A 22,691-nucleotide genomic window follows, 5' to 3' on the forward strand; every position below is an offset into this window, starting at 1 on the left:
TCACATCAAGGTCTGCACTGTATTCTGCGCATGTGACAAAGTTTGATTTGAGACGCACACACAATATTGAGAAATAGGGAATAGGAGAAACCGCAGCACGTTAGGACATGCCTCAGTGTTTGAAAACAATATTGTAGAAGCCATGAGGCAGTAGTCAGTGTGTCATGTAGACAGTCAAGTGAACGTTACCCAAACAAACCTCCAAGATGAATCGCGCTCTCCAACCCTGTTCCTGGAGAGCTACCATCCTGTAGGTTTACACTCCAGCCCCAGTTGTAACTAACCTGATTTCAGTTTATCAACCAGCCAATTATTCAAATCAGGTGCGCTAGATTAGGGTTGGAGCGAAAACCTTCAGGATGGTATCTCTCCAGGAACAGGGTTGGAAAGCCCTGATCTACTGTGACATTGCCACTCACACTATGAATTTCCCAGCCATGCCCTCTGGTTAAAGACATGTTCCCAGGCCTCGCTCACAGTGACTCAGCCGCCAGGACCAGGAGGCACACGCCCGTCAGTTGTGCACACAAAAACGCGCACACACCCTGGTTGTGCTACTGGCCGCCGTCAGTGACCGTTGTTGGGCGCGGCAAAGACATGATCATAAACCACAGGGGTGATTAATCTGACCAGACTCAACTTTTCCACCTCTTAAAATATGGTCCTTAAAAACAACACTAATCCTATTAAGACATGTTCTGGTACCTTGGCGTCTAAAAGTATTTTTTTAAACCTCTCCCTTTGGGCTGGATGTGTCTGTGTAGTTCATATATGCATAATCTATGAGCAAAATTACTTAGCCACGAAATCCTTATTACCATGATTTAAGGGTGTAGTGTGTCTAAAACAATGTGAACATCCTACTCAGACAGCACTAATTACATTTGTTAGGTGTTCCACAGTCTCTGGGCCCTGTCTGTCAGTCGGCATACATCTCTACTGTACCACAACAGAATGGAATCCTTCTGTAGATTCTAGAACAAGCTTTAAAAAACGGCTCCATAGATGAAACATCACACTGTACGCTAGCAGTTTACCATCATTGTGATTTGCTGCAGTGTTCAGACTGGTTAGTTAGACCCATGTTGTTCAACCTTTAAGGTTTATTATAGTATTAGTCTTTCTTAATATTTAAACCCTATGGAATTATCCTGCCATTAGAGGGGACTAGGCTAAAACACCTGGATTAGGAAAGATCTCTCTTCTACCTATACGGAACAAAAATATAAACGCAACATGTAAAGTGTTGGTCCCATGTTTCATGTGCTGAAATAAAAGATCCCAGAAATTGTCCATATGCACAAAAAGCTTTTCTTTCATTTTTTAAAATTATTTTTTACAATAGACTCATTGTTTTACTTTGATAAAGCTTTTAAGGGGTTATTTCTCTTGTCTGAAGAACCCAGCCTACTGTTTATTGTTACTGTGAGATCTGCCTTTAGGCCTCCCCAACAGACAGACACACACACAGGACCGCTACTGAGAAAAGTCAGTGTTTGATCTGTGATTAACTCTACTCTGACATCACACCTTTTAAGGCTTAGCTTCACCTTGGGCTGCTTCCAATGTCAATAAGCTTCGTTCCATTTAAGTTTGTTAGGCTTGCATGCTCGTTATTGGTTCTAGAGACCCAAGCCCCAACTGGAATAATTGAAAGTACTCCAGTTGTTCATGACTGATGAAATAAAATGTAAGTCAGTTAAGAACAAATTCTTATTTACAATGACGGCCTAAACCGGCCAAACCCGGGCAACGCTGGGCTAATTGTGCGCCCTATGGGACTTCCAATCACGGCCGGTTGTAATACAGCCTGGATTCGAACCAGGGTGTCTGTAGTGACGCCGCTAGCACTGAGATGTAGTGCCTTAGACATCTTCGCCACTCGGGAGCCCGGGGGCAAGGAAGATCACAGCTTTTATGATCCATAACAATTTGGGTTGAGCTGAATGGCCGTAATGTCTATAGATTGTTCAAATATTAAGAAACTTTCTTCCCAGTTAGAAAGTCCTTTAGTGGAATGTGTAGGTGTATGTTTTTTTATTTTCTCTAATCAGCAGTTAAAACCATAACAAAGCCTCCTCCCGCCTGGGCTTGTGTTCTGATGGGGTTCGACAGTTGAACTAAGCATTTTATAGTTATATTCTTCAAGAATCAATAGGTACAGATCATGCATTTACAAGACCAAATGTATGTGTCAACTGCACATTGCTCCTTGGCTCTACCATATGGACCTGTGTTTAATACTGCTTGACACTGTCTGTGATGACTGTCCTCATAGTCTCCCCCTCCTTACCTCCCCTCTTCTCAGGTCACGGAGAGTGCCACTGTGGGGAGTGTAAGTGCCATGCGGGCTACATCGGAGACAACTGTAACTGCTCCACGGACACGTCTTCCTGTGTGTCTGATGACGGGAAGATCTGTAGTGGGCGAGGCAGCTGTGTGTGCGGGCACTGCCAGTGTACAGAACCAGGGGCCTTCGGGGACACCTGCGAGAAATGCCCCACCTGCCCCGATGCCTGTGGCACCAAAAGGTACGGACAGAGACAGAGAGGAAGGGATGTGTGGAGGGAAAGAGGGAAGGCAAGAAGAAGAGTAGGGAGGGAGAGGAGGGTCAACCATGTCCTAAGTGTCCAGGGGTTTCTAATGTGCACCTGAAGCTGTGGTTTGACCTATCATGGTAAGACGCATATCATCCATTACCATGCATTAAGGTACAAAAAGGATTTAAGACACATAACTCAGTCTAGATTATTTCTGTAAAGGGTCTATCAGAGTACAAAACGAGTACGCGGATTCACAGCAGTGTTCCAGGAATATTAGACCCATTGGCTTTCCGTCCTTTTATAATTCTCAGCTCATGCAACTTGTCCAACTGTCAACTCTTTTAAATGAATAGGAGAGGCATACCGGAGATGCTTTGGTTGGGAATTGTGAGGATGTGCGCTTTTGGGCTGCACGCCCCCCATGAATGGTAGTCTCAGAGCCACACAGCTATATCACAATGGGATGCCAGACTATCGTGTCTCAGCGACTGTGGACTATGATTTGCGCTTCAGAAAGATGTTAAGACAGTTCCCATTCCATTGGTGTCCCCTGAAAAGCAAAAGGTTTACGACTCAAACTCCTCACTCGAATCACTCATCCTATATCAGGAGCAGAGTGTATCAGCAGGCTATCCCAGGGAATGTGTTGCTATCAGTCACAGTTGTACCCTCCCAGCATGCTCCTATACTCACACATGGCTCTCATTTCAGAGGTAAAAGGTGAACATTTTGGGTGTGACCCTTGACCATAAACTGACCTTAAAATCTAGGCCTAGTCAGCTCTGCTCCTGTAAACACGGCACATATGTAATTATGCCACGCACGGTCTCTCTTGTCGCTCTGTCATCTCTCTCTTTCTCCACTCCAGGGAATGCATCGAGTGCCGGCTTTTTGACTCCGGAAGACTGTCCGACAACCAGACGTGCCAGCGGCTATGCAAGGACGAGATCATCACTGTGGAAACGCTTAGTGAGTAAACAAAACACTGACTGACTGTGCTTCCCCTCTCTAACATCAGCTGGCCAGCAGAGAGAGAGAGAGACACACACACACACACACACACACACAGAGGAGTATCAACATCTGTGATTAGCGTCTGCAGCAGTTTGTTGTTGATGTTGATGTTGTTGATGTTCTAGTTTATTAGCTCTCTCCCACTCTTATTGAGCACAGACTTGCCAAAACACGGCATACTTACCATTTGAGCTGTTTTAGCTAATATGACATCACCCAGCTGTTCTGACGGTCTAGCTCAGACCAACGTAACGCACGCTTCTCCAACCCACACACACGCCCATATGCCTCATCTGTAATTACTTATGAAAATAAATATACCCTCTCCAGTCCAGAGTGGGTGTCTGTTATTTTCCGGCGAGTGTCCGTCTGGGTCTCTAGTGGCAGAGCGGACGGACATCTTCTGTTCTGTCCTCCGGGTAGCAGCTGATAATAACGGGCAGTGCCATGCAGCCAAACCCATCATTTGGTTCAAAGACACGCAGACCCATTAAAACATGATGCCCCCTGCCTACTCCCCATCTACCCCACCCTCTAAACAAACATGTAACTCTACCTGCACCCATAACTCTAAACTGTCATCACGTGCTGTCTTTTAAAACCCACAGGTCTTAAGTGGAACATAGACAGTCCCAGGTTTTGGTCTGTCTGGATCCCTTCAGCATTTTGCATTACGGGGGATAGTTAACTAGGAATGTTTTAATATGTTAATGTTGCTTGTGGGGACATTGTGATGCTGAGATGGCAATAAGGTGCTGTTTCAGACTCAACATGGGCTCTGGATTTAAAGAGATTGTTATATCTTAAGGCCCTCCCCTCACTGTCGCTCTGCCCTCACTGTCCTAGATCTGCTCTGTTCACCTCGTTCTTTCACTCTGCTATTCCAACCATCTGACCTCCCCTAATAGACTCTGCATGTACATTCCAGAAACTTCTCTCCCGCCGAAAGCAGAGAGGGGAGAGGAGGCTGGAGGGAATCGAGGGGAGATGGAAGACATTGGAGGGGTTAGAGCTAGTCTAATTCCTCAGTCCACAAGGCATTTAGAATATTTGAATGATAGAGTTCACAAAAACAAGGACAAAAAAGCAAAGCAAATGGCTCTGTCCTTACTGTGGAATGTGATCAATCATTTTATCCAAGAGTGATTTCACAATAAAGCAATGCATCTTGATACATTTTCCCACATTGTTGTGTTGTTGGAGCTCTCACCATTCTCTTGTTTTCTTTCTTTTGTCTTTTGTTTCTTCTCTCAGTAAGTTTCTACAGCTTTTTTCTTGCTTGTGTCTCAGCAGTGCCCCTCTCTTTTTTTGTCCTCTTATAGAAACGGAAGACCCCAACGCTGTCCTTTGCTTGTACAAGACGGAGAACGAGTGTGTGATGAAGTTCATGTACTCTGAACACGCCAACGGCATGTCAGTCCTCACCGCGCTCAAAGAGCCAGGTCAGTACTGCTACAGAAAACATGGACATTGTCAGCCAGCTGCTTCTCTTCACATTCAAAGAAATGGAGGATAAAACAATAACAGAGAAGGTCATGTGTTGTAGTATGAAATGGTGTATACCATGTCTGTCTGTTATTATCTGGAGAGTGTCAGTCTAGGCCTCTTTTGGACATGCACTCTATTGGACAATTAGGTTATGATAGATTTATATGTTTTTGTGTAAACGAGGCCTGTTTTTTAACAGCTATTCTGTATGATTGTTTGACTCTTTCTTTCTTGCATCTCCCTTTGTCTATATTCCTATCTATCTCTCTTATATATATATATATATATATATATATATATATATATATATATATATATATATATATATATATATATATATATATATATATATATATATATATATATATATATATATATATATATATACACACACACATATACAGTGCCTTGCGAAAGTATTCGGCCCCCTTGAACTTTGCGACCTTTTGCCACATTTCAGGCTTCAAACATAAAGATATAAAACTGTATTTTTTTGTGAAGAATCAACAACAAGTGGGACACAATCATGAAGTGGAACGACATTTATTGGATATTTCAAACTTTTTTAACAAATCAAAAACTGAAAAATTGGGCGTGCAAAATTATTCAGCCCCCTTAAGTTAATACTTTGTAGCGCCACCTTTTGCTGCGATTACAGCTGTAAGTCGCTTGGGGTATGTCTCTATCATTTTTTCCCATTCCTCCTTGCAAAACAGCTCGAGCTCAGTGAGGTTGGATGGAGAGCATTTGTGAACAGCAGTTTTCAGTTCTTTCCACAGATTCTCGATTGGATTAATGTCTGGACTTTGACTTGGCCATTCTAACACCTGGATATGTTTATTTTTGAACCATTCCATTGTAGATTTTGCTTTATGTTTTTGATCATTGTCTTGTTGGAAGACAAATCTCCGTCCCAGTCTCAGGTGTTTTGCAGACTCCATCAGGTTTTCTTCCAGAATGGTCCTGTATTTGGCTCCATCCATCTTCCCATCAATTTTAACCATCTTCCCTGTCCCTGCTGAAGAAATGCAGGCCCAAACCATGATGCTGCCACCACCATGTTTGACAGTGGGGATGGTGTGTTCAGCTGTGTTGCTTTTACGCCAAACATAACGTTTTGCATTGTTGCCAAAAAGTTCAATTTTGCTTTCATCTGACCAGAGCACCTTCTTCCACATGTTTGGTGTGTCTCCCAGGTGGCTTGTGGTAAACTTTAAACAACACTTTTTATGGATATCTTTAAGAAATGGCTTTCTTCTTGCCACTCTTCCATAAAGGCCAGATTTGTGCAATATACGACTGATTGTTGTCCTATGGACAGTCTCCCACCTCAGCTGTAGATCTCTGCAGTTCATCCAGAGTGATCATGGGCCTCTTGGCTGCATCTCTGATCAGTCTTCTCCTTGTATGAGCTGAAAGTTTAGAGGGACGGCCAGGTCTTGGTAGATTTGCAGTGGTCTGATACTCCTTCCATTTCAATATTATCGCTTACACAGTGCTCCTTGGGATGTTTAAAGCTTGGGAAATCTTTTTGTATCCAAATCCGGCTTTAAACTTCTTCACAACAGTATCTCGGACCTGCCTGGTGTGTTCCTTGTTCTTCATGATGCTCTCTGCGCTTTTAACGGACCTCTGCGACTACTATGTCCCACTTGTTGTTGATTCTTCACAAAAAAATACAGTTTTATATCTTTATGTTTGAAGCCTGAAATGTGGCAAAAGGTCGCAAAGTTCAAGGGGGCCGAATACTTTCGCAAGGCACTGTATATATATATACTGCTCAAAAAAATAAAGGGAACACTTAAACAACACAATGTAACTCCAAGTCAATCACACTTCTGTGAAATCAAACTGTCCACTTAGGAAGCAACACTGATTGACAATAAATTTCACATGCTGTTGTGCAAATGGAATAGACAACAGGTGGAAATTATAGGCAATTAGAAAGACACCCCCAATAAAGGAGGGTTTCTGCAGGTGGTGACCACAGACCACTTCTCAGTTCCTATGCTTCCTGGCTGATGTTTTGGTCACTTTTGAATGCTGGCGGTGCTTTCACTCTAGTGGTAGCATGAGACGGAGTCCACAACCCACACAAGTGGCTCAGGTAGTACAGCTCATCCAGGATGGCACATCAATGCGAGCTGTGGCAAGAAGGTTTGCTGTGTCTGTCAGCGTAGTGTCCAGAGCATAGAGGCGCTACCAGGAGACAGGCCAGTACATCAGGAGACGTGGAGGAGGCCGTAGGAGGGCAACAACCCAGCAGCAGGACCGCTACCTCCGCCTTTTGTGCAAGGAGGAGCAGGAGGAGCACTGCCAGAGCAGGTTCACACTAAGCACATGTGACAGACGTGACAGTCTGGAGACGCCGTGGTGAACGTTCTGCTGCCTGCAACATCCTCCAGCATGACCGGTTTGGCGGTGGGTCAGTCATGGTGTGGGGTGGCATTTCTTTGGGGGGGCCGCACAGCCCTCCATGTGCTCGCCAGAGGTAGCCTGACTGCCATTAGGTACCGAGATGAGATCCTCAGACCCCTTACAACAATTTTATAGGTTTTACTGAGTTATTTTATATAAGGAAATCAGTCAATTTAAATTAATCCATTAACTAGGACTGTCTAGGAATGTATGGATTTCACATGACTGGGAATACAGATATGCATCTGTTTTTCACAGATACCTTTAAAAAAAAAAGTAGGGGCGTGGATCAGAGAACCAGTCAGTATCTGGTATGACCACCATTTGCCTAATGCCGCACAACACATCTCTTTAGCATAGAGGCTGTTGATTGTGGCCTGTGGATCCAGAGCATCCCAAACATGCTCAATGGGTGACATGTCGAGTGAGTATGCAGCTCATTCAAGAACTGGGACAATTTTTGGCTTCCAGGAATTGTGTGCATTATCATGCTGAAACATGGATGCATGGCAACGGGCCTCGGTATCTCGTCACAGTAACTGCATTCAAATTGCCATCGATAAAATGCAATTGTGTTCGTTGTCTGTACTTTATGCCTGCACATACCATAACTCCACCTCCACCATAGACCACTCTTATGGCGGCTAATGGTAGAGAAATTAACATTCTATTCTATGGAAACAGCTCTGGTGGACATTCCTTAAAATCTTGGATTATCTTGGCAAAGGAGAAATGCTTACTAATGGAGATGTAAACAATTTGTGCACAACATTTGAGAGAAATAAGCCTTTTATGCGTATGGAACGTTTCTGTGATCTTTTATTTCAACTCATGAAACATGGGACCAACACTTTGACCATGGTGTTTATATTTTTGTTCAGTGTATATGTCTCTATATATTTCTCCTATCTATATCTTTGTGTATTTTCTTAGTTCCTGTGTATATCTGCTTTTTAGTAATCTTTGTTTCTCTCCCCTCCTGTCTCCAGAGTGTGGCGCAGCGCCGGATGCCATGACGGTCCTCCTGGCAGTGGTGGGAAGTGTCCTGCTGGTGGGCATTGTGCTGCTAGCCATCTGGAAGCTGGTCATCACCGTGCACGACCGGCGGGAGTTTGCCCGCTTCCAGAGCGCACGCTGCCGCGCACGTTACGAGATGGTGAGGAGGATGACTGTCCTATTTATAACAGTGATTTACAGTGCCTTCAGAAAATTGACTTATTCAACATTTTGTTGTTACAGCCTGAATATAAATATTTTTGATGTCACTGGCCTACACACTGTTAAAGTGGAATTATGTTTTTCGAAATGTTTACAAATGAATAAAAAGTGAAAAGCAGAGATGTGTTGAGTCAGTAGTATTCAACCCCTTTTGTTATGGCTAGCCTAAATAAGTTCAGGAGTAAAAATGTGCTTAACAAGTCACATAAGTTGCATGAACTCTTTGTGCATTAATAGTGTTTAAATGTTAAAAAATATGACTACCTCATCTCTCTACCCCACACATAGAATTAATTATCTGTAAGGTCCCTCAGTCAAACAGTGAATTTCAAACAGAATTAAACCACAAAGACCAGGGAGTGTTTTCCAATGCCTTGCAAAAAAGAAAGCAGACCTTGACTATCCCTTTGAGCATTATTAATTACACTTTGGATGGTGTATCAATAAACCCAGTCACTACAAAGATACAGGCGTCCTTCCTAACTCCATTGCCGGAGGCCAATTGTGACTTTAAAACAGTTCAAGAGTTTAATGGCAGTGATTGTAGTTACTCCACAAAACTAACCTAAATGGCAAGAGTGAAAAGGATGCATGTACATAATGAAAATAGTCCAAAATATGCATTCTGTTTGCAATAAGGCACTAAAGTAATGCTGCATAGCAATTAACTTCATGTCCTGAATGCAAAGTGTTTTTTTTTATGTAAAATCCAACACATCACGGCAAACTCTTCATATTTTCAAGCATGGTGGTGGCTACATCATGCTATGGGTTTGCTTGTCATCAGCAAGGACTAGGAGTTTTTTGGGGGGCGGGGATAAAAATAAACTAAATAGATCTAAGCACAGGCAAAATCCCAGAGGAAAACCTGGTTCACTCTGCTTTCCACCAGACACTGGGAGATTAATTCACCTTTCAGCAGGACAGTAACCTAAAACACAAGGCCAAATATGCACTGGTGTTGCTTACTAAGACGACATTGAATGTTCCTGAGTGGCCTAGCACCAGTTTTGACTTAAATCAGCTTAAATCTATGGCAAGACTTGAAAATGGGTGTCTAGCAATGATCAACAACCAACTTAACAGAGCTTGAAGAATTTGAAAAGGAATAATGGGCAAATATTGTACAATCCTGGTGTGCAAAGCTCGAGACTTACTCAGACTCACAGCTGTAATCACTGCATAGTGTGGTTTTACCATGCATTGATTCAGGGGTGTGAATACTGATGTGAATTAAATATATCTGTATTTCATTTTCAATAAATTATCAACAAAAATCTAAAAACATGTTTTCACATTGTCGTTAGGGGGTATTGTGTGTAGATAAATGGGTGAGAAAATACATATATTTTGAATTCAGGCTGTATCACAACAAAATGTGGAATAAGTCAAGTCAATGAATAGTTTCAGAAGGCACTGCACATATAAACAGGTTGAATTCATATGTGACTGAGCCACATTTGATATGGGAGTCAATGAGGACTATTACACCATCTATCAAATGAAAGGCTGTGTGAATTGCTGTGATGCCTGTTCTGGGACAAGAGTAGGCCTATATAAGTGATGAGACTTGCATGTCTGCGAAGGATAGGATATAAGCACATCCCATTTGAAATGCCAAGTTGTGGAATGTATTGTTGTATACCACAATGAGATGAAAGACATCTAATGTACTTTTGGAACAGTTTCCATGTATCATAACACTGAAGCCATATGTGTGAACTGGGGAAGGAACAAATATGTTTTTCAAAGTTTTATTCCCCACGTGCACAGGATACAACGGGTGTAAAACAGTAGAGTGATATTCTTACCTTGAGAGCTATTTCCCAACAATGTAGTAATACTAATAATATAAACTCAGCAACTAAAAAAAAGGTTCCTTTTTCAGGACCCTGTCTTTCAAAGATAATTTGTAAAAATCTAAATAACTTCACAGATCTTCATTGTAAAGGTTTTTAACTCTGTTTCCCATGCTTGTTCAATGAACCATAAACAATTAAGAACATACACCTGTGGAACGGTCGTTAAGACACTAACAGCTTACAGACGCTAGGCAATTAAGGTCACAGTTATGAAAACTTAGTAATATTATATATAATATAATAATGTTCTTAACTGACTTGGCCAGTTAAATAAAAAAGTTACAATGTAGCGTATGTGCCTATGCGCAAAATAGAAAAAGCATAGGATATTTATATGTCGATAAAACAGCTCTGCTTTGCTTGGTAAGTAATATTGACCAAATAAGCAGTTTTTACCCTCGTTGTCTCAGCAGAATACATATCTGATGCAAGTTTTAAACACTCATGGTCAAATCCAATTTTATTCAAATCAAATTGCTGAAACTGACAGCGCTTCAAACAAAACAATTCTGTCGGAGGTAGAGATGCGCATGAGTCTCGTTTGACTCCGCCCAGCGTTGTCCGGGTTTGGCCGGGTTAAGCCGTCTTTAATAAGAATTTGTTCTTAACTGACTTGCCTAGTTAAATAAAGGTTAATTCAAATAACATCTCGACGGACTCAACTATCTTTAACCAGAGATTCATTTTTTTTTCAAATACTGTAAAACTATTTGGTGGAATATGCTTTGAATTATTATATTTTTTTTGTCTTGAAGACTACGTTAGTTTTCTTTGAGTCTAGTGTTCCATAGGCCTACATGTTCATTTATGGGGCGCCACAAAAACGAAACCAAGTGTCTCACTCACTCAATTGCGTTTGACCTCTCCCTCTACACACGCGTCGTGAGTGTGTACACAAGCTCCCTTTAGGCCTACAAAAATAAATCCCTATAAAAACGTATCTGAGGGATACACAATCGACATTCGTTGACAAATCATGACAGTTTTATCCCACATTCAAAATGGACTGGTTGATTGAAGTAGGACAATATGTATTCCATCAATGAGCGGCAGTTTTGGGATAGTTGTGTCCCGTTTTTTCCCCCGCTTAAGCTACTTTGCGAACTGCTAGTGACGTTCTTATAATTGGTTATCCTAGGCTATAACCCCCCCCCCCCCCCCCCCCCCCCAAACATAGACGGGTTCCACACTGAAAATATGGATTGACGTTAGTTCGATGAAGACAGCGCATATTTATTTTTTTCAATTCCAAAGAATAGGCAGAATAAACTAAATTGAACGTCTGTCTATCGAAAAGGTTTGTAACCCTGAAACAATTGTCTTTCAACTCGCCAAATTGAGCCCCATTTCAAATGACCACTGAGAATAACTGTTCAAGACAGGATATGCACATCACTTAGCACTTGTAACTTTTTTTCATTTGGAAATGTATTCTGTTATATTACATGTTTTTTTACTACAAAATAGGTGTCTTGTCTGTGATAAGGGCTTGGGAAATAAGATTGTCTTGTCTGCTAAATTAACAAAACAATGCTATTCTATTGCACAGCCATAGGCTTCTGCAAGCAAGCGCCACTGCTGAGGTTACTATCTTTTTGAAGATTGTGTTCCACAATATAATATAACCAGTTGGTATTACGGTTTCAATGAATCAAACTTAAACTTAAATGGCACTTGTTTTTTAACAGTCTCGTGGTCAGGGGATAGAAGCTGTTTAAGAGTCTGTTTATCTGAGCCTTGATGCACTGGTACCGCCTGCCAGACGGGTGCATGGAGAACAGTTCATGTCTCACTAGCTGGAGTCTTTGGCAATTTTTTGGACCTTTGTCAGACACCGCCTGGCATGTACGTCCTGGATGGCTGGGAGCTCACCCCCAGTGATGCGCTTGGCCGTCCGCAACACTCTCTGTAGGGCCTTCCGTTTGCAGTGGTACCGTTGCCATACCAAACTGCGACACAACCAGTCAGGATGCTCTCAATGGCGTAACATTTTCCTGAGGATCTGAGGGGCCATGCCAAATCGTTTCAGCCTCCTGAGGGAGAAGAGGCGTTGATGTGCCTTCTTCACGACTGTTCTGGTATGAGAGGACCATGTTAAGTCCTCAGTGATGTGGACACCCAGGAACTTCAAGCTCTTGACCCTCTCCACCGTGGCCCCGTCGATGTGGAGGGGGGTGGGCCTGTTTGCTGTAGTCCATTATCGGCTCCTTGGTCTTGCTGACGTTGAGAGAGCGGTGGTTGTCCTGGCACCACACTGCCAGTTCTGACCACCTCCTTGTAGGCTGTCTCATTGACGTTGGTGATCAGGCCTACCACTGTCATGTTGTCAGCAAACTTGATGGAGTTGGAGTTGTGCACGGCCACATAGGGATTAAACAGGGAGTACAGGAGGGGCTTAAGCACACACTTCTAGGGGGCCCCCACGTTTTGAGGGTCAGCGTGGCAGAGGTGTTGTTGCCTATTTTCACCACCAGGGAGCGTCCCGTCAGGAACTCCAGGAATCAGGTGTTCAGTCCCAGGGTCCCGTACTTGGTGATGAGATTGGAGGCCACTATGTTGTTGAACGCTGAGCTGTAGTCGATGAACAGCATTCTCATATAGGTATTCCAGATGAGAGAGAGCAGTGTGGAGTGCATCATCTGTGTGGAGTGTGGAGATTACATCGTCTGTAGATGCCAATGACTGGAACGAATTGCACAAATCGCTGAAGTTGGAGACTTATCTCCCTCACTAACTTTAAGCATCAGCTATTTGAGCAGCTTACTGATCTCTGCATCTGTACACAGCCTATCTGTAAATAGCCCATCCAATCTACCTACCTCATCCCTATATTGTTTTTATTTAATCTTTGCTGTTTTGCACACCAGTATTTCTACTTGCACATCATCTGCACATTTATCACTCCAGTGTTAATTTGCTAAATTGTAATTACTTCGCTACTATGGCCTATTTATTGCCTTACCTCCTTACGCCATTTGCACACACTGTATATAGATTTTTTTTTCTATTGTGTTATTGACTGTAAGTTTGTTTATTCCATGTGTAACTCTGTTTGTGTCGCACTGCTTTGCTTTATCTTGGCCAGGTGTCACAGTTGTAAATGAGAGCGTGTTCTCAACTAGCCTACCTGGTTAAATGAAGGTATGGTGTTGTGTGCCATGACCAGCCTTTCAAAGCACTTCATGATTACAGATGTTAGTGCACCAGGAAAGGGTGGTAGTAACCATCAGGAATGATGGTGGTCAGCTTTAGACATGAGGATTACAGACTGTGACAAGGAGAGGTTGAAAATGACATTGAAGATGCCTGCCAGCTGGTCTGCACATGCTCTGAGAACGCACCCTGGAATACCGTCTGGGCCCATCCCCTTGCAAGTGTTGACCAGATTAAAAACTTTACTTCGGCCTCGGAGAGCGAGATCACCAAGTCCTCTGGGACGGCGGGGGCCCTTGTGCACGGCTCTGTGGTGTTTTTGTTGACGCGTGCATAAAATGCATTGTCTTTTTCTGGTAGAGAGGCATTGTTGGATAGATCACGGCTAGATCCACCTTTTGTAATCTGTTATGGACTGTATCCCATGCGTCAAGCATCGGAGCCGGTGTAATAGGATTCCACCTTGATCCTATATTGTCATTGTGCCTGTTTGATGGCTCTGTTGAGGTCGTAGTGGGAATTCTTGTACTTGTTCGTGTCTTCAACCATAGCTTCGGAGTTGGCTGCGAAGCTCTGTGCGGTAGCTCTGTATGATATGCTCTATATGACCACTTAAATGTGATCAGTGTGAAGAGCCTAACTTGAAGCATCTGCTGGAACAAAAACAATGTGTTGAACCATCAGACCTCATGTTGGACCACATAGCTGTCAGTTAGTGGAAGAACTGTTTGGAACACTGTGACTGTTCCCAAAATTCTGAGGCTGTGGCTTAAACATGCCTCAACATGTGCATGTTGATGAACTGACCAATTTTTCAAACTTTGTTACTCTCTCCCCTTTTCTCTCTCTCGCTCTCTTTCATCTCTCTCTCCAGGCCTCCAACCCCCTCTACAAGCAGCCCATCTCCAGCCACCCAATAGAGACAGACTTCATTATGTATGGCAAGTCTTACAACGGAGCAGCCCACTGACCACCTCCCCATGGGGGTGCTGGTGGTGCGGGGGCACGGCAGGACCGGTCCAAGTAGAGAACCCAGGAGGGGTGGGAAATTATTAAATAAACTTAACCATCTATCTGATCTGCCAAGGACTTATGACAAACAGAAGTAAAAGTAGTAGTCTGGATTGTTTCTGGGGACTGTGGCCTTTTTTTTCTCTCTGACTGAGGAGAAACAAAGTGACCAACTACCATGAAGTAATGAGATGTGACTTAAAGCTCTAGGCTGCTCTGTATGATTTACTGATGTCAGTAGAATACAGCCCAGAGGACAAGCAACAACATTCTCCTGGTCTGGAAATTGTTTAAAGAGGACCGAGACAATAATCTGTGCTCCTCTGAGTCATCTCTCTAGCTAACAAGCGGATGTTATATAAGCAGAATGAACTATGTAGACAGAACAATGAAACCCTATCTGTCACTGACAATTTGCGTTAAATTGCCAACTTCACATCACAAACCAGGGTTTCCCGAACTCTGTCCTCGCGACCCTAAAGGGTGCACATTTTTGTTTTTTGCCCTAGCATTACACAGCTGATTCAAATAATCAACTAATTATCTAGCTTTGATAATTTGAATCAGCTGTGTAGTGTTAAGGAAAAATACTAAATGTGTTCCACTTGGGGTTCCGAGGACCAAATTTGGGAAACGCTGTCATAAACCATAACATCTCATTCACATAAACAGCAATACACATTGTACAGACAGCCAAGGCATCGACTTATATTTGTATGTATATTTCTTTTTTACTCTTAAAAATGCCTATCCTGACACTCACTATGCATCCTCCTTCATAACAAATGGAAATATGAATTAATGTACATCAGCAGGAGATTTTCAGGTTTATGAGATAATAACATCACATTTTTTTGTGGACTTTGGCGTCATGGTACTAACATTAAAAGAGCAATAGTTTTCCTACCCTTGTTTCACACAGATGATATTATTAGGAGAGGCTCAAAGTGACTAGGAATCTCCATCTATTCTCATTGTGTTTCTATTATTGTTGTTACACTACATATGCACTTCTTTCTCTAGTCTTGATCTATTGTTTGTGCTGTGTCAGTACCTATTGTCATTGCCAAACAAATAGATACATTTGGATACAGCACAAACGGATCTGGGACCAGGCTACTATTCAGTATGACTGCAATAACCCTGCTCTCTGTCATGGCTACATTACTTGCACTGTGAGTGTGGGTGGGCGGAGAGACAGGGAACGTCTCTAAGCTGTGTTGACATGGTACATAACTCTCTCCCTCACCCATTCCAACAGGAAGAAGCAGGCTACAACATGGCACTGGAGTTATGAAAGGGCTACAGTATGAGATGGGAGGGAATACTTCTCATTAAATGTGTTCCATGGCCTTTTTTGTGATGGTGAGCTAGGCGCGAGAGAGTGTGAGAGACGATGGACGAAAAGAGTGTGCGCACTAACTTTTATTGATGTGTGTGTGCCAAACGCAATAAGAATCACATAAAAACAATCTGCTTGTGTGTCTTGGCACCATGTGAGGAAATGCATGAACCCAGACCTTTCAAGTACAGCATTGATAATTCACCATTAGAAACCAATAGATTTACAACACTACTGCGTGTATATGTCATTCTGCACACAGAGCAGGTATTCACGAAACAGCAATAAATGGATGACTTAAAAGCAAATATATCCCATTTATTTGACTTTTACTCCCATGGTGACCCTCTTGCAATTTTTCCCCCACCCCTGTCCAGGATCCTCAACCTTTTATTTGTTTCACCTATGCATGGTTTCACCTGTGCATAAATCATGAAACTATACTTCCTAGCAGCAGCACATTTCCAAATAACAAAAATAAACAGCCAGTGTTGGAGGGTGACAATGTTAAGAGAGACATGAATGAAATTAACTGTGAGTGTTGGAGGGTGACTGAATGTTAAGAGAGACATGAATGAAATTAACTGTGAGTGTTGGAGGGTGACTGAATGTTAAGAGAGACATGAATGAAATTAACTGTGAGTGTTGGAGGGTGACTGAATGTTAAGAGAGACATGAATGAAATTAACTGTGAGTGTTGGAGGGTGACTGAATGTTAAGAGAGACATGAATGAAATTAACTGTGAGTGTTGGAGGGTGACTGAATGTTAAGAGAGACATGAATGAAATTAACTGTGAGTGTTGGAGGGTGACTGAAGGTTAAGAGAGACATGAATGAAATTAACTGTGAGTGTTGGAGGGTGACAATGTTAAGAGAGACATGAATGAATTGGAGGTCTGTCTTTGGCTTAGACCTCAGGTGCCAGGGAAGCTGTGCATGTGTTCAAACGCATCTGTTCTCACTCTCAACCAATAAGTAGCAGTCTACTGCCCCCGTACAGAAACACAGAGGAAAGGTGGTCTTGTCTCCCTTTACACCTTGGTTTCTGCTGTCGCCCATGACAACCCTCACCATGTGCTTCTCTCCCTAGCTAACCCAGATTTGTATTTTAGCTGCTAAATTAGTTGCATAAATTCAGCATTTTTTTTCAGAGATGAAATGAACTGCAAATAAGACTCATAGAAGCACTAACAACCCAAAGTAATGTCAATAAACACATGGAATATGTGTACACCCTATTTGTTATTCAGTTTTCCGAGAACTTGATGTTTCTCATGAGCTGGAAAATGCATTCTATTTCCCTGCTAACTTCATAGTTTGGAAGATCCCAAGTATACAGGGAAGGGGGTGGAACTAACACTGGGATATGGAACATGTCTATGGGACTGGAGGGGCTGTTATTTCAGCCTGAAGTGATGTCATAAATCCCCCCCCCCCCCCCCCCCCCCCCCCCCCCCCCCGGTGTTTTGGTGGGGGCCTCATCCCCCGCGAGGCAGGGCCAAACCTCAGTCCAGGTTTCAGCTGTAGGGAAAAAGTAGGTTAGCGTGTTTGTTTATTATCTCAGGGACACAGGGCATAGTTAAAATGGAAGCTATAAGGACTTCCAGTACGGTCAGTGCACTTGTTTGTTGAACAGTAAAGAAAATAACGGCGAAGGCTTCAGAAATCTAGCCTCGTTAACACAATACTTTAATTAAGCACAATCGAGCTGGCCCCGGAGTGTGATGTAGACTGACTGTGGGTCTGGAGGGGTATAATTAGGGGCAATGAATGGGTCATTGAAAAGAGAAGTCAATGGTGATATTACCAATACATCAGTGACTCCTGATAGATGCCATTCACTCAGTGCACATGATTGGGAAATGCATGCTGGATCAGATGTTAGATGTAAACGGCACTCGGGGGGGGTTGATTTAGAGTTACATAATTGAAATGTATTTTCCAATGTTATTGTGAGCAGGGAGGGAGCTCCTACAATAGTGTAGATAAGCTTGGAAATCTGTGTGTGTGTGTGTGTGTATTTTGGAAGAGGGTAGCAGACTAGTGGTGTGAAAGTGTGTCTTCCATGCACCCATTCCCTTACCTCTCATCACACTTTGACAAACCTGAAGCTTCTTCCATTGGTCAGCTGACCTTAGACTTCTACCATGTTTCTATTCTTTATTCACACATGTCCCACTTTCGTTTTTCTTTCTCTGCTGTCTGTATTGCTCCCTTTCCTCTTTCTCATGTTTTCACTCGCTTTAGACTACACATCCTCTTTCCAGCTTCCCACTCTTTGTCTTGTTCCTCCTCTTCACTTCCCGTCTCACCTCAGATGTGTCAAGATGACCCAGTACCATCTGTAATCCTTACAGCCTGAGGGAGAGCACTGAAACACTGGATGCCAAAAAGACAACTCGCAGCACAAGCTATCTACCATCTGGATGTGTGTGCTATTTTCATTGTTGTTGCTAACTGCACTAACAGCATGGGGCCCCGGCCACGTGATGCATCAGTTTGGTTGGGGCCAGGCAAACTGCACTCCGTGATTGTCAATAACTGACACGACTGGAATTAGAGGAATGTTAAATAAGCTTCTCAAAAGCAAGACACTAACTACCATTTTATTCCTCGGGAGGAAATTCCACATAACAACTCTAACTCAACTGTCTGTCATAATGTATCATCAAAAAAGGGGAAAGCGGATACAAAGTCAACTCTCTCCCATTCTAACACCTTTTTAATGTATCCAGTCAGTGCTTCTAACATCAGGAGGCTTAAGAAATTCGGCTTGGCCCCTAAGACCCTCACAAACTTTTACAGATTTACAATTGAGAGCATGCTGTCGAGCTATATCACCGCCTGGTACGGTAACTGCACCGCCTGCAAGTGCAGGTCTTTCCAGAGGGTGGTGCGGTCTGCCCAACGCATCACCGGGGGTACACTGCCTGCCCTCCAGGACATCTACAGCACCCGATGTCACAGGAAGGCCAAAAAGATCATCAAGGACATTAACCACCCGAGCCATGGCCTATTCACCCCACTACCATCCAGAAGGCGAGGTCAATACAAGTGCATCAGCTTCTATCTCAAGGCCATCAGACTGTTAAATAGCCATCACTAGCCGACAACCACCCAGTTACTCATCCCTGCACCTTAGAGCCTGCTGCCCTATGTACATAGACATGGAATCACTGGTCACTTTAATAATGTTTACATACTGTTTTACTCATTTCATATGTATATACTGTATTCTGAGTTTTGGTCAATGCCACTCTGACATTGCTCATCCTAATATTTATATATTTCTTAATTCCATTCTTTTACTTTTAGATTTCTGTGTATTGTTGTGAATTGTTAGAGACTACTGCACTGTTGGAGCTAGTAACACAAGCATTTCGCTACACCTGCAATAACATCTGCTAAATATGTGTATGTGACCAATCAATTTGATTTGATTTATAGTTGTCACTATCCTAAAACAGGTGTCAAACTCAGTCCAGGGAGGGCCAAGTGTCTGGGTTTTTGTTTTTTCTTTTCAATTAAGACATAGACAACCAGGTGAGGGGAAATCATTACTAATTAGTGACCTTAATTCATCAATCGAGTACAAGCGAGGAGCGAAAACCCACAGACACTCGGCCCTCCGCAGAATGAGTTGGATTTGCCCTAAAACACTTACGTCCTATCGATGCTGTAGAGGGGGGTTATTCAACTCTTACCCTATGAGGTCCGGCACCTGCTGGTTTTCTGTTGTACCTGGTAATTAATTGCACACACCTGGTGTCCCAGGTCTAAATCAGTCCCTGATTAGAGTGGAACAATGAAAAAACTCAGTGGAACTGGCTGAGGTCCAGAGTTCAGTTTAAGGGGTGTAGAGAATGATGAAGATGAACACTTCACAGTAAAGCTTATCCACTATAGAACTTCATACTGTACTATAGAAACAAAACAAAAAAAGGGATATATTTGAGGGTTTTATGTTGACGTTTCAGCAGCACACAGGCCTTTCTCTAGACCCGTCCCAATGAACAATTATGTGACACATTGTAAACAGTGTCAGACCCCCCCCATGAAGTCAAACTAAGCTACTGTAATAATATAATTAAGCCAATTTATTAACCCATTCTCCTGGAATTAAACATTGACAGGGTCATGCAACTGTTGCAGCATGCATAGCTAGCTTTCTCTCTTTTTCACAGCTTTGGAGGGTCCAGGGGGAAAAGGTTCTGCAGTAAGAAGTGTTGTTCAGTAGGGATTAGCGTCTCTTTGTGATGTAAATACTCTGTAAACTATGGCCTAGTTCCCATGTCCGTACCAAAGACAATACAGGGACCAGGAGGTTTTAACACGCATGCAGGCAGTGTGTGTCAATCATCACCGGGCTCCTGTCCCCACCATTGGCATCCACACGCTTCCATGCGTATCCCGCTGTGCTCCCATGCCCAGGCCCATCATGCCAACTATGATGTAGTGTTAAACAAAGCATGTAACAAATATCCATCACAAAGGCCCTGTGAGCCATAACAAGCACATTATTTTACCAGAACGTCATGATTTTGTGAATTTGAATTGTCCCCCTGCTTGTGAATGCTTGGTTTGTCTGCCTGCATCATTCCAGATGTGAGCGATAAATCACATTAATTACATCTACCTTCATAGATGTTGACACACATGCACGCAGATACACCCAAATAAACACACACACACACACACAATCAAACAGGTCCAGTTAAACTAACACAGCGGTAACATAACCTTTGACCCGAGTTAGGTAGCATTATCCTGACCATGTGTGTCTTAGTTCATATCAGATTCACTTATATGTCCTCGGAGTGAAATGACAGGTGTAGATCGACCTAACAGATATGATAAAGAATAGATGTAAAACTATCCATGCAAAAACCATGCCGTAGCCCTCTCCAGTGAGGCAGGCAGATATGTTATCATGTGGCTCCACATGCTGGACATTACAGTACATGACATCTCTGGAGTAAACTAATGGCTAATGACTGACTCCCCACACTCTAATATAAAGTGTATTTTGTTGCCATCTACTGGATGGAGTGAAGTAGTAGTAAGTGCTTGATACTTTTGTTAACTTAGTAGTCTAAACCAGGGGAGGGGCTCTACTCAACTATGGGCCGGTCTCACAGACAGGGTTTAGATTAAGCCATGAGTAGGCCTTAATGTGTACTATTTAAACTAGGACATTTAAGTAGCTTTCATGAACTTGGCTTAGTTAGTCAGAGACTATGGAGTCCTCGAGTAAGGTAAGTAAACCTAAATGAGAACACCTGGGTTAAGCCTGATTACGTTAAGTATGAGCACATGCTGTTGGTCTAATGGTGCTCATAAAACCCGGACTGGAATAGAAAACACCATTACTGGTGTGAATCTTGAGACAATGGCAGAGGCAAAAATAATTAGTTGAAAAAACTTTAGTGAGTATGAAAAAACACTACTAAAACTAAAATAGTGGTTGGGCTGCAATTTGTAGTGAATTCAATGCAGATGAAAATGTAAACACAAGAAGAGTACAGCAACTTCAGGTGAGATATCTTCATTATTATCAATATTTCACATTTCTCATATTCATATTTTTGTGACATTGCTTATATTGTATGATATCTGCCTTTTATAGACTCTGTGGAATAATCTTAAACTGGCTTTAAAAAAGAGAGAATGCAGAGATCAGAAGAGAGCGATTTACTACCGGTTGGTTGATCACCAAAAAAAGACAAGACTGATGAATTGAGTGACTTGCTGTCTGGAGTAAAAGGGCACCAGCAACCTCTGGATGGTATACCAGATGATGACCAACCTCTGGATAGTATACCAGATGATGACCATTTGGGCAGTCCAGATGAAGAACTGAGCACAAATGGTACATATACCAAAGAAAGGAAATTGGTTACTTCCTTTGGTAAATACATTCCATTGTCTGTCAATCTTTATTCTTCTTTCATTCTAAGGATCATATGAGTTTATCTGTGCTTCTAACGGTGTTCTTTTTCCAGAGGAAGGGAATCTGAACAGGTTGGAAGAGCCAGTGCACAGTGAGTGTGTACCCTCCATCTGCTATAGCATCCCTGAGAGAAGATGCTGCCACCACCTTTCAGCAGAGAACAAAAAAGATGACCATGCATGAGAAGTTAGCCAGAGAATTTCATGAGCATAAAATGAAATAGCTGAAGGAAGAACATGAAATGAAAATAAGAATTCTACAGGTTGAATTGGATATGAAGTCGGAAGAGAGCAGTGTGATCCAAAAAAGATAAGACAATTGTGATTACCAGCCATGGTGAACAATATGATATGTAAAAAATAAATGTTTTGTCATTTGGATATTCATGAGTGAGAGTATTTTAATCACCACAAACTATATTTTAAACCAGCTTTGATTTAGTCACTCACTTAATTTTGCTGCACACTATTTGAATTTTGTACAGAACCAACATTATCAAAGCAAAATTAAGCCATAATGAATACATTCCATATTTAAATGTATCTCATCTAGTTGAAGTCCTGCAATGTGAAAGCAACTCTGTGTGCAAGTCCTCTTTGGTCATTGCCTGCCTCCGCCATGGGCACATCTGCTTGATCCTGATCTTCCATTGGAGGACAGCAATGCCGCTTCAGGTAGTTGTGCAGCACTG

At 42.5% G+C, this 22,691-nt stretch overlaps 1 protein-coding gene and 1 long non-coding RNA gene across 2 annotated transcripts in view; both read left to right on the top strand.

The window, feature by feature from the left end:
• Positions 1–16,357, top strand: part of itgb5 (integrin, beta 5) — a 96,899-nt gene extending 80,542 nt beyond the window's left edge. The window contains exons 11-15 of the mRNA XM_036974695.1: positions 2,309–2,531; positions 3,412–3,512; positions 4,880–4,999; positions 8,453–8,619; positions 14,571–16,357. Of these exons, the coding sequence (XP_036830590.1) occupies positions 2,309–2,531; positions 3,412–3,512; positions 4,880–4,999; positions 8,453–8,619; positions 14,571–14,666 (707 nt within the window). The 3' untranslated portion in view covers positions 14,667–16,357. The remainder of the gene's footprint in view (positions 1–2,308; positions 2,532–3,411; positions 3,513–4,879; positions 5,000–8,452; positions 8,620–14,570) is intronic.
• Positions 16,358–21,296: 4,939 nt separating this feature from the next.
• Positions 21,297–22,380, top strand: LOC110505355. The gene is made up of 3 exons (XR_002470740.2): positions 21,297–21,584; positions 21,677–21,919; positions 22,053–22,380. It is a non-coding gene; the product is annotated as an uncharacterized LOC110505355 (long non-coding RNA).
• The last annotated feature ends 311 nt before the right edge of the window (positions 22,381–22,691 follow it).

Source organism: Oncorhynchus mykiss, chromosome 3, assembly GCF_013265735.2.
Source record: "Oncorhynchus mykiss isolate Arlee chromosome 3, USDA_OmykA_1.1, whole genome shotgun sequence".
In the NCBI taxonomy this organism is placed as follows: Eukaryota; Metazoa; Chordata; class Actinopteri; order Salmoniformes; family Salmonidae; genus Oncorhynchus; species Oncorhynchus mykiss.